General features: G+C 46.7%; 2 protein-coding genes across 7 annotated transcripts in view; one reads left to right on the forward strand and one right to left on the reverse strand.

The window, feature by feature from the left end:
• LOC103692519 (60S ribosomal protein L9 pseudogene) overlaps window positions 1-12,607 on the forward strand; it is a 1,198,372-nt gene that overhangs the window by 495,366 nt on the left and 690,399 nt on the right. The window lies entirely within an intron of this gene.
• Window positions 3,621-12,607, reverse strand: part of Vps13d (vacuolar protein sorting 13 homolog D) — a 225,390-nt gene continuing 216,403 nt past the window's right edge. For all 6 annotated transcript variants that reach the window (XM_006239351.5, XM_006239353.5, XM_063287848.1 and 3 more), the window contains 2 exon segments: window positions 7,539-7,779; window positions 3,621-6,331 (listed from right to left, as the gene is read on the reverse strand). In XM_006239351.5, coding sequence (XP_006239413.1) covers window positions 6,200-6,331; window positions 7,539-7,779 — 373 coding nt within the window. In that variant the 3' untranslated portion in view covers window positions 3,621-6,199.

Below are 12,607 nucleotides of genomic sequence, written 5' to 3' on the forward strand. Positions count from 1 at the left end.
CAAGACTCCTACTCCTTTCCTTGGCAGGCATCTCATCAACCTGGTATTCCTACCGCCCGCCCAGGCATCTCCATCACATTTTAGGCTTTTCCTTCCCACAGTCATGCAATGGCATCTCACAGCCTCCTTGCATGAACTCCAACCCTGCAAGTAACATACTTCCTGGCCTCAGTGGCTTTCAGGAACGTTGGTGCAAGTCTTCACAACCCTGTGATTCATGCATTTTCCTATGTCTGTAAAACGAATACTGTGTGGATGATAGTATCAAGTTCTGCTGGGAGCTCAAGATTCCACATGGTCCTTCCGCCCATGGCTGTAGGGCCTCTGTGCACCATGGTGGCTGAGCTTGGGGACACTTGCTCCACTATGCAGCAGGAAAGTCCCGCAGTGGCATTCTCTGTTCAGACTTTCTCCTTTCAAATGCATTTGTGATTCTGACAAGTTGGAGTCTCAGTGAGGCACCTTTCCTGGTGTCCCATTATAAAGTCCCTCCCCACTCCAAGTGAACTCACTCCTATAACAATTATAGCCATTTTCTCTACACCCTCTTTATCAGCAACTTTGATTTACTTGTTATTTTGTCCCCCCCCCCCCCCCCAGCTGAGGACTGAACCCAGGGCCTTGCGCTTGCTAGGCAAGTGCTCTACCACTGAGCTAAATCCCCAACCCCTTTGATTTACTTGTATACACCTGTGGTGGTGTGAATGCAAATGGCTCCAATAGGTGAATATATTTGAATGCTTAGTCCCTAGTTTTGAGAAGGATTAGAAGGTGTGACCTTGTTAGAGGAGGTGTGTCACTGGGGTGAGTTTGAGATTTAAAAAGTGCATACCAGACTCAGTCTCCCTTTCTATCTGCCTTGGGCATGCAGACAAGATGTGAGCTTTCAGCTACTTCTCCAACACCATGCCTGCCCAATGTCATGCTTCCTGCCATGACGGTTATGACTCACCTGAACTTCAAGTCTTCAATTAAACGCTTTCCTTTGTAAGTTGCCTTGGTCACGTGTCTTTTCACAGCAACAGAAGAGTAACTAAGATACTTCCTTATCATAAAACTGAACATTTTTTACATCTGTCTGCTTCACTGGCTGTATTGTGCCAGCAGAAACCTGCACAAGAACAGTAGCAGTAACTGTGTCACAGCCTGGATGCTAGCTGTCCTGTGACTTCCTATGAGAAACAAATTAGTCTATTATGCCTGTATTCAGCCTCACTCAAAATCTCAGGTCCAGGGCAGAATATAGCTAGGCTCTTAGCCAGAAGGTGACACAAATGGCCTCTAGTCTGGTTCCTAGTGGAATCCTTGTCCCACTATAACACCTTGGCCTCCACTGTGCGTACTTCTGTCAGCACTCTGGTGTTCCAGACCCTCACCAGAATGTTCCATTAAGTTCTGCTTACAGAATCAAATAAGGTTTCTTTGGCCCTAAGTTCCAAACTCTTGCACATTCCTCCCACAAACCAGTTCTAAATGCCTAAGAACCACAGGGATAGGGTTTTCACAGCATCAGTCTGCTGCTAGGATGAGTTTTTCTATGGCGGTGTTTTTTCCTCATCGTTAAACAAAACACCCGACACAACGGCAACTTAAGAAGGATTTATTTATACTCACAGTCCAGAGGTTTGGTCCACTGTGGCGGGAAGGCATGGTGGCAGGGTTATGAGGCAGCAGGTCTTGTTGCATCCACAGCCAGAAAATGGAGAAAGATGAATGCTGTTGTTCATTGGCTCTCTCTCTTTCCTTTCTCTCTTTTCTCTTGGGGGCGGGGCTGGGGTGGGCAGGTCTGGGATTCCAGCTCATGGGCCTGCATTCACTGTACATCTTCCTTCCTCAGATAAACTGGAAACACCCTCACAGACATGCAGAAAAGTGTGTCTCCTAGGTGATTCCAAATCCATTCAAGCTGATGGGCTTTAATCACCTCGATATGCAAATAATGTACCATCAAGAACTTGAGCATCTGAGGATGTCGAATCCACAGGGATGGGGATGCTGTCTTCATGTATGACTAAACCTACCTTAGAAGGCAAGGAGGAGTAACTCAAATCAAAATGAATCACGGGTGACAAAAATAAAGTAGCAAAGAGAAGGAAATTTCAGAGTAGGACAATAGACTTAAACCAAGCTGTGAAAATATGTAGGCTTTAGAATGAGAAAACACAGAAGGCATTAAAATAAGCTAAGAGAATCCACACAACTGTATGATAACAAAAAAGGCTTAAGAGAACTAAGTCATGTTTTAAAAAATGTTGCCAAAGCTGACCTAAGAAGTGGAAAATCTGAAATACCCCAATTGGCAGACAGTAGGACAGTGATTAAAGGAACTAATACAAAATACGCACTCTCATCTAACTGTCAAAAAAACCAGAACAGGAAATCCTACTGTAATTTAAGTACAAACCAGAAGAACATGGACAGCCCTGATCCATTTAAGAAAACTAAAGATATTTCTTACTTTATAGATACAAAGACTCAAAATAGCAGCAAAAGAAACAAGACATATTAAAAGACTAACAAGTTAACACATACTGTAGAAACGAAAACCATTCCAGGGATTAAGGGTGGGCTCTATCAGGAAATCTATTCACATAATATATTAGGTTTAAAGAAATCAAAGGTGAGTTGGCAAGATGTATCAACAGATAAAGGCACTTGCAGCCAAGCCTGATGGCCTGAGTTTAATCCCCAATACTTGCATGATGTCTGTCTGTCTGTCTGTCTGTCTGTCTGTCTGTCTGTCTCTTTCTCTCTATGCATACGCTAAATACATGTAATTCAAATGGTAAGTAAATAAAAAGTTAAAGGAATAAAACCAGTATGTCCATAAAACGATACTGAAAGTGTTTGCTATAACTCAGCAGCAGCCACTGTTCCTAATGATAAACCACAATGGCTTGACACGCTGATGGCTTCCCTGGCCTGCTACTGTCTACTGTCCGGTAGGGTGAAGTCACATCTTTCTGTACCTCTATCACCTCCTGACTTCTCAAAATCAGCTCATGTCCCTAGAACACAGAAGCGGTCAAATGTCTACCCAACTTCTCTCACATATGACCACCTTTACCCTATGTTTTTTTCCCCTTGCTAAGTTGCTGGCCTAGAAATAAATGCCTGGGCTCCAGGGCCCCTCAGAACTCAGTCTGAGCAGCTGGGAATATATAGGTGTGAGTCTCTGCCCCTAGCCATCCTTCCTTCTTGAGGTACCAAGTATTGGCTACCTTCTACCATGGCCAAACACTCTAGAGGTGTTAGTATGTGGTGTCTCCGGTTTCACTCCTTCCATTTTCCCCTGAACCTTTCCCCTCTCACCCAGCTTTCAGCCCCAGCCCCCACCACAACTGCTCTACTGTTTCCGATTCTGAAATGTGAATATGGTCTTCCTGGCACATAGCCACTGGAGGGCAAAGCCACTTCTCTCTGCTCAGTCCAGGTCTGTTCAGTTTCCAGTGGTGATGCAAGTCCCTGGTTGGAGCGCAGAGGCTGCCTGTGACTGCCAAGGCTGTACTATGCTTGATGTCTTGTCACTAGTGATGACTCTAGAGTTCTGGCAACACGGAGGAGGAGGAGGAGGAAGAAGAGGAGGAGGAGCAGGAAGAAGAGGAGGAAGAGAGCAAACGTGTGGGAAATCAACAATGCATTTTATTTTATAGAACGTGCTCACTCTAGGGTATGGAGTTTGCACAATCTGTGTATACATAGTAAAGAACTAGGTATTTCATTTTCTGTTCACTGAGCAGCTATGATGCTTTTTATATCTTTTATTTTTTGAGGCACAAATGACACTTGAACACAAAGCAGTCCTGGATCCTTTAGAACACTGAGGTGGGATGAACACCCCACCTAACAGTTGGGGGCTGACACAAGAGACTGCTTCTATGCCTCCTCCATGTGGGTCTGGAACAAGATGCTCTCCTTCTGGCTTTCCAATGTTACCTAAGAGCCAGGGTGGTTTCTAGCACCTCTTCCTCCAGCTTCCCCTCATCTGCTAACTTCTCCCAGAAGAGCTGTATTTGAGGCAGTAGGAAATTGTCCCAGCAGTCTCTGACACATGGTGAATACCAACTTAAAAGGAAACAGGAGCTTCAGCAAGGCCAATTTCTTCTAGAGCATTAGATTCTATCCTGGCAAGCCAGGAAGCAACAGTGAAGGCATCTGGAGTATTTCCCAGGCCTGGCATGAAGGCTTTGGGCTGGGAAAACAGAGAACTCAAAGTTGATCTCCCTTTACCCTGCAGCCTCCCCCCATCTGGTCTCCAAACCCCATTTTAATACCTGCTCCTTCTAAGGGTAAATATCACAGGAAGAGGCTGTGTCATCGCAGGAGATGGACAGTTATTTAAAGAGCTGATTACATTAGAGAGGAGCCAGGGGAGAGGGTATCTGACTCTCCCTGGATCCTCCTCAAGCACCAGCTGCAGACTGAGACCCAGTTTAAGGGGCCCAAGGCAGGGTAAACTTCCATTAGCAACACTAGTTCCTTCTAATGGTTAGGATATTTGAAGGGACTGTCCCAGGGGGACACAAATAAGCAATACTTCTGAGCCTCCTCTATAAGAGACCAAGATCTCAAGTAGTTGAATTACTGATAATAAGACCAGAGGCCAGACTTGTGTGGGTACGGGGGCTGAGGTTGTTGAGGAAGTCCATGAGGAACTAACTCTTCCAACTCAGCTGTGAGTCTCCAACAAGGGCACTGACAATATCATGTCCTCCTTAGGGAGCAACAAATGACCAACCAAAGACCCAACCCACAAAAGGCTAGTCTAGTCCAGTTCAGTCCAGTCCAGGGAAGATGGCAAACTTGGAGGTCAAGAAGACAGTGCCTTCAAAACACTTATGTAGCTAAAGGCTCCTTTAGGACTGCTGTTGCCTATCAATACTTATGTGCCATGGTGCATGAACAGTCACACAGGCAGGCAGGCAGGCAGACACACACAGAGAGATGGACGGACAGACAGACAGACAGACAGACACACACGCACACACACACACACACACACACACACACACACACACACACACACACACACACGGGGATTGGGGTGGGGTTGGAGAACAGATCTGCTATGTTTGTGTCTTAGAAGAATTAGAATTATAAATACCAAAACATACCCACTGGGTCACCAGGATCTCAGTGATGTGTGTGACACAATTGTAGAAATTGGCACAAACAAACAAAAAACCACCCAAAACTACCAGGTTTGATTGTAGTATAAGGTGAGGCCCACCTCCCACCTCCGAGGTGCTTACTCCTTCTAGAAAAGAGAAACAGCAAAGTGAAACCCAGAAGTCCCTGGCTCCCATGCACACCATTCTCTCTAACTCTCTCCCTTCTCATCTTGTTCTCAGGGAGCCACAGTACCGTGACATGAGCATGTGGTCTTATTAAACTGAACACAGTGGGAAATGGGACTTTTTTCCATTTATGTCACGAGAACCCATCAACAAACAGCATGAGAAAAACCCGGATGGCCACGATGTGTAGGCACACACTTAGAGACTGACGCTTGACCTCCAGTTGGGTGGAGTGGTTGAAGCAAGTCAAGTGGATAGACATTAGAAAACTAACTGAGAAATTTAAACACTGCCTGTAAGGTGGATGAGAACAAAGGTGGGCACCATGCTGGTCTCTAGTCCTTTCCATGGTAGCCGTGCTTCTGCCTGCCTCCAGGTGACCGAAGACTCACCCTTGAACACTGACTGCAGTTGCAATCACATAATGCTCTCTTCCACTTCCAGAACTGTTTCCCCACAGGGATTCCCTGTAGGAGGTGTGCAGAAGGAGTGTGGCAGAAAGGCCAGTCCAACTTTATATGACTGTACAGGTAACAAACCTTCACAACGGCACAGCCCTGCTCAGAAGCTTCTATGTATTTACAAACACACAGTTGTACATATATACATGTTAACAAAATACAGGGCATTCTAAAAATTAGATCCATCTTAATACATTTTAAAACGTTATTCCGTCAATACTTTTAAAAATTATTTCCCCATAATCTAAAGAAACTCCCTGTCCCACAAACTAATATGGTTTCTGTTTACATTTTTCCTTGTGAGAATTTCTTTTCCCTTGTTCCTTGATATTTCCCCCCAAGACCTCTTCTGACTTCCCTTCTAACAGGAGCAGAGTCTGGGCCCCAGCTCTCTGGGCCGGGCTTCTGCCTGGAGCATCCGTCTCCAGCAGCCCGGTGTCCTCAGGAGTCCAGCTCCAGCTGCTCTTGATCCTCACTGAGTCTTAACATCAGCTGCTGCTCATAGTAGAGGCTCTTGGCATAGTTGATTTCTTGTGATAACTTGACAGCAAGGACCTCAGACTTCACATGCACCTAGGGAGGAGACAAGAAGGAACACATTGCCCTGAGATGGGCGGCCAAGCACAACCACAGGGCATGGGCAGAGGACAGCCACACAAAGCAGTTCCCATCTGAACATCCAAGACAAAGAGATTCCCAGGGGCCTGTGCCTGCTTCACTCTGATCCAAGCTTTTAGTTTATGCCCCAGGTTATCACCACCCATAACTGATGAGCTTAAGGCAGGACAATGGACTGAACTCCTTATTCAAGTTCAAAGCCTAGTGGTGGCTGGGCACATGGAGAATCAGCAAGTATGTGCTAAAGGCTTTCTTACCCAGTGTACTTCATTGCTAACCTGCCTTGAAAGGGGAAGACAGGGGTGGGAAGGCACAGCTGGTGGAAAATGCACTTTGGGGCATTAACTTGCAGCCAACCAACTCTGATTTAAGTCACTGACCCTAGGAGGGGCTGACAAGCTCAAACCCATTCCAGGTCATCCCTGAGAGAATAGAGAATGCTGAAGTGCTCCTGGTGAGAAACCCAGCCAAGATGGTTTTTCTGGTCTTAGAAAGAGCCGAGATAAATGCAGCCACTCAAAAGGGTGGAGCTTTGCGGATGCAGCAGGAGGACCAATGTCTGGAACTGTGACTAGAGAAGGCACTGTGGGCTCACTCACCCAGCTCAGCAGAGCAAGTTCTTTAGACACAAGTGATGGGTCAGATGGGTCAGCTAAGTCTGAGCCCTAGCTTGTGCCACAATCAGCTATGTGGCCTGAAGGGATCACTTGCCTTGGCCCCTCTGTCTCTAATAGCACTGTTAGGGAGTGCATGCTGGAAACTTTTGGGTCCATCTCCACCCAAAAGTTCTGACACAATACCTCCTACCCTACGGAGATGAATACCAGTCTTATTTATAAATATCTATTGAATGTACTTCCCATTACTTCTGTTCATAGATCAAAAGGCTGTGGTTTCCTGATACCAGAAAAACAATACAATATGTGCCCTATCCTGGACTCAGGGTGCTAGCACCTAGCACCATGTTTCAGGGACACAGAACCCTATGAATCATGTCACTGCTTTGTGTTGATAGGTAACTGAGACACAAATGTAAGAGAGAACATCCAGGGCTTCCAGCAGAACATTCAGTGCAGTTCGAACTTCCCACTGGAGTCCTCGGAGTAAAGCAGGGGTAGAGCAGGGTTTGCTCATGTAAGTGGTAAGAAGCAGTTGTACTCACCATTGGCTTTTGGTGCGATGGGCCTGGGATGGACACGCCACTGCTGGAATTTGCAGCTTTCTTGGTCACTTGCACATACACCTTCCCATGGTCTTTGGAGACAAGGCAGTGGTAGAGGTCATCATATTTGACCTCGAGGAAAATGGCCTCTCGGTCTATGTAGTCTCCACTCTTCAGGAAGTACACAGCTTTGGAGGAGATGAGCACGCAGTAGCTATCAATGTTCTCCACTGCTATGAAGCTGCATGGGAGAGAGAACTTGTGATGCTGAGCTGCTCCAGGTCAGGGCCAGGCAGAGTCCTGCTGAGGTCTAAGGTCTGAGGCCCAGGTTCCCCAGGCTTTCCAATTATCACCCTCATTGTGCATGTGCATGTGCATGGCTTTCTTACTCTGGGACTCAGGCTCCTCATCTGTAGGTATGTATTAGAGAGAACTTGGCCTCAGGAGCTGCTGTCCATGGCTCATGGCTCTCTGCTACAGGGTACTCATGAACATTAACAAGTAATATTTGATAAGAGTTTCAAACAGAGAAAAGAAACCCTGTTCTGATATGGGCTTTGTGGGGTGCTGCATGAACTTTTGGATACTTTATGAGTTAGAGAAAATGGAAACAGTGCTTTGCTGACAGGACATGTGACACACTAGATAGACCATGAGGAGAGACAGTAGGGGTAGGAGATAGTGAGGGGACAGGTCTGCCAGACGGCAAACAATAGTATTTGTATACCTGCACTTACTTCTTCCTTGTGACTGCCCTGAGAAGAGGTCACCTGACCCCTGTTTAGTATGGTCAGGGTCATGGGGCTTGTGATACCAGTGAACTCTCAGAACTGTAATCATTACTTCTAAAAGCTCCCAGGCCACTCAGAAACAGCTTAGATTTGAAAAACAGAGAGAGAAGCCTGAGTCCTGGAGTTCCTGCAGCAGAGCTCACAGATTGATGTGGAAATTTATGAAGGTCACATCTCTCTGTTCAGCTGAGCCAAGAGTAGACACCTTGAAAACCTTCTCAACTTCGTGGCCACCTGTATCTTATGGTGTGGCTGGGCATCAGGGACAGTAAGGACACACCACACTGGGTGATGTCAAGCATACCAAGAGCTGACTGACAATAGGCGGGTGGGGAACCTTGGGGTTTTAAATTGTGTTTGCTCAGAGCCAAGGCTCTATCTGGAACAACCATGGATCCAGGTTAAGGGTAGTCTTAGTTCAGGATCACAAAGCACAAAATCATCAGAAAGGGTAGAGTCACTGAGAGCAGGACAGGGTCAGTTTGCTGGTAGCCATGGATTTGGCTGTCAGATCTAAGCATGGCTGGCCCTCACTCTCCTCTGTACCTCTCTAGAGCATCCTTCACTCTCCTTCCTATTCCCCTACACCGAGTCACCATCCTTACCCTCAAGGCTTCCCCAAATACCCTGGTCCTTGATTGCTGCTGACCTTTCAACACCTTGGCCAGTCAAAACATTGCCAGAGGAGTCCTCCTGCTTCTTGCTGGCTTCAGTGGTGCTCTAAGCACCAGTGTGGTCCATCGTATACCCACACGACTTCCTGAGTACCCACCATTGAGTCAGCCACCCATGAGGACTTGCTAAGTACCCACGTTGTTCCAGTCATTTTAATTATGGCTCCCATGACAAAAATTGAGGTTTGCTGTTCTCATTTAACTGGTTGGCAATGCTGAGAATGTAGACTTGTAAAGTCTCACTGCCAAAATTAGAAGCGCTCAGCCTCTCTTGGTGATCAGCAGGCTTAGCACAGCCTCCTTATGCTCCACACTCAGAGTCCGGGGCAGTATTACTGTATGAAGAGAAGGGAGGAGGAAAGACACAGAAAGACAGAAGGATCTACAGAGCATCTTGGGGACAGCTGGCACTGGATGGAAAATGAGCTGGACACACAAAAACAGCTTTGCTCTTAGAGCACAGGTGGGCTAGGCGATCAGCCGTAAAGGCTCTCTAAGGAGAGTCCAAAGGTGGCCAGGAGGCAAGGCGAGAGCAGGCATGCAGATTACAACACCTAGGAAAGACTGGATTTCTAGCTTCTAATTAGTGCTCCATCCTCCTCTGAGAAGCCTTGGCAACACACAGAAAAATGCCTTTATACCAAAGGGCACAGGGGCTGGTCCTGAGCACACATCCCAACTCCCTGTGGGAGGCCGCAAATGGCTTGCATCCTCTTATAGGCCAGGAAACATAAGAAGGAATTGTGGCTCTGAGCCACGGGTGCTTCTAAAAAGCAGGCAGCATGGTAAGGGAAATCTTAGCTAGGTTAGAAAGGAGAGCCCACAAGTTTGGGGCTCTGATCAGGTGGCTTACAGCTTGGAGACTCAGTTCCTTCATCTCTGAGGGAGATGATGCTGCCTACCAACTCCTTCAGTTAGGATAAATGGAGAAGATGCATGTGGGGATAGAACAGGTTCAGTATAGCATTCCTCATTGCCTGTATCTCCACTCTGGGCCTAGGAGCTCGCAGCTTTCACTGTATTCACTGTTCCGAAGCCTTTAAACCAAAAGCAGATCAGAACCGAGCGCTGGGTCAGGAGAAGAAAGAAAGTTAGGCAATGACAGCCAGTGGCTGTTTCCCCATTTTCCCTGAGGCTTCCTCTGTAACCCATTACCCAAGGTCAAGGTTTTGGGTCCCATCACCACCACTGCTGTCAGTCTGCTTGACATTCCCCCTCCGTCCCAAATCTAGAAACTGCATCAAAAAGTCACTCAAACAGCTTGGGGCAGACCCTTCTTCTGCTGATCCTGATCCCGAACTTGTCGCTCGCTCTGTGAGGAGTTAACTCAGGGGGCAAAGCATTGGTTTTCATTCTACTGACATATCCTTTCAGTCCCCCTTTTCTCTGTGGCTGCCCATCTGCAGGTCAGCATTCTACAGGCACTGTACCCCATCCCCAGCCAACAGAGCAGCAGAGGCCATGGCTTTCCAAATTCTATCTACAGCCACTTTTCACTGCTGCTGGCCCACATGGGGTGATGGAAAGCCTCTTGAGTGACAGAGGAGGGACACTCTATCTGTCCTATGAGGGCAGAGGGAAGATGACAAACAAATGCAAGCACCAGGATAAGTTCTGTCCTTCCAGAAGAGGACAGAGAGGCCCTCTCTTCATAACTAACCACCAGAGGCCCACGACAAGTGGCTCAGGCTTCTCTTAGGACAGTAACTGTCTATGTTACAGGCAGTTGGCAATAAGGGAAATAACTGAACACCTCTGTTTATCTCCTTTGTTATCTCCCTCCCCTCCAAAGCAAGTCTGACTTGCTAGACTGTGGACTTGCTGAGGAATACCACAAAGTTGTAACTGACCTGGCGCATAGTGAAACACTGGGCAAGGCCTCAGAGATTGGGAAAGGATGCTAGGAGGTATGGAGGAACCTGGCGACACACAGCTACCACACTGGCTGTGCGATGCCAGGGGCTGGGCCGCCCTCAGAACTTCAAGCAAGCCACTGAGTTCTATCTAAGCTGCCGGACACAAGTCTTCAGGTGTCAAATGTTTCTGATAGGTTATCGAGAGAAACAGTGCCCACCTAGTCATGTAAGGCCCTGGAGTCCATTCCCAGCAAAGGAAGGAGGGACAGACAGAGCAAAGGGGATTCCACTATTCCTCATTTCCTGAATCCTTTCTGATTTTGCTAACCATGTAAATGAGTTGGTTCCATTAGAAGAGAAAGGTAGCAATTTTAACATGCTACTTTCCTCAGGATCCTCGTCTTCAAAATTCCCTCCTACCCTGCCTCTAGGAGACAAGCACCTAAGGAGAAAAACCTGAAGTTTACAAGCCCCCCACCCCCACCCCTCCTAAATATTCCTTTCTGTCTAAATGATGAAAGAACTCAGGGACCAAGCTGCTGAGCACGGCGGCTTCTGGATCACAAATCCAGAATCGTCTTTGTGCCTGCAATCTGAATGGACCAACTTGATAAGATATTAGAAACAAAGTGGATATTCATAAAAGACAAACAAACAAAAACATCCAAAGGGTGACTGCTAGCCACAAACTAGGCATTGTTCGGAAAAGTTAACCACACAGAGTAAGTGTTACTTTAAGATCATCTTCACACAGGATCCTGATTTAAGATGGAGGGAACAGGAAGTAAAAGAGGCGCACGGCATTGATGAGCCTGCGATGGAGACTTAGCAGACCTTGAATTGGATGTCAGTGACAATCCGTTCAGTACTGTTTAATTAAATGGAAAAAAACTCCACAAAACTAAATGCAACTTGATGTGGGAGATCAAAGTTGACGCTGCTGTGGTGCTGGGGGACTTTGTGGGGTTTTCACTCCATCAGGAAGTAATTACACAATATTTTCCAGAAGTGAAACAGTGAGTCTAACTGGAAAAAAATGTGGAAACATTTAGTTAGAACAGTAGAGCAAGGTATTAAAGACCCCTTTAACGGGTTAACTCTGAGGGGAATATGCAAATAATTAGGTCTTTAAACATGCTTTTAATTACACATCTAGGATAAAAGTCAGAGGTAGAAGTCAGCACCCGTGTTTTTCCTGAGAACGCCCTTCCTGCAGAGGGATGACTGGACCACTCACACAGCCCGGAGTACAGGCTGATAACAGAGGACACTCCGAGCCGAGTCTGCTAGAGCCCCTGGTGACCTCTCCTATATGCCCAGGAGACTGAGGTCACATGCCTCCCTCACCACCCACTGGCCAGGCTCCACCTTCAGAGTGGGAGGAGATACAAGGTCTTCATCTTCAAAATTAAAATTCAGCCAGCAACTGTGCCCAGATCACATGAACTTCAAGTGTTTGGTGAAACTCATTTTGCTGATTTCATCCTGACTGCTGGCCTTAGTTCACTGGCTTGTTTCCAGGGTGTGTACCATGTGGGCAGCAACTCCATGGTGCCTGGACTATACAATATGTCCACAGTGTTTTTCTGGCCTTATTGTCATTCTATTATAAATGAATCTTGTTGGGAAGTACAAGGGATGGTTTGGATCGAATAGAGGTAAGTTAGCAAAGAATTTAAGATTTAACACACAAAGATCTGTAATTTTACTTAGCCCACCCTCCTTTTTGAGACAGGGATGCCAGGCTG

This window comes from Rattus norvegicus, chromosome 5 (genome assembly GCF_036323735.1).
Source record: "Rattus norvegicus strain BN/NHsdMcwi chromosome 5, GRCr8, whole genome shotgun sequence".
Classification (NCBI taxonomy): domain Eukaryota; kingdom Metazoa; phylum Chordata; class Mammalia; order Rodentia; family Muridae; genus Rattus; species Rattus norvegicus.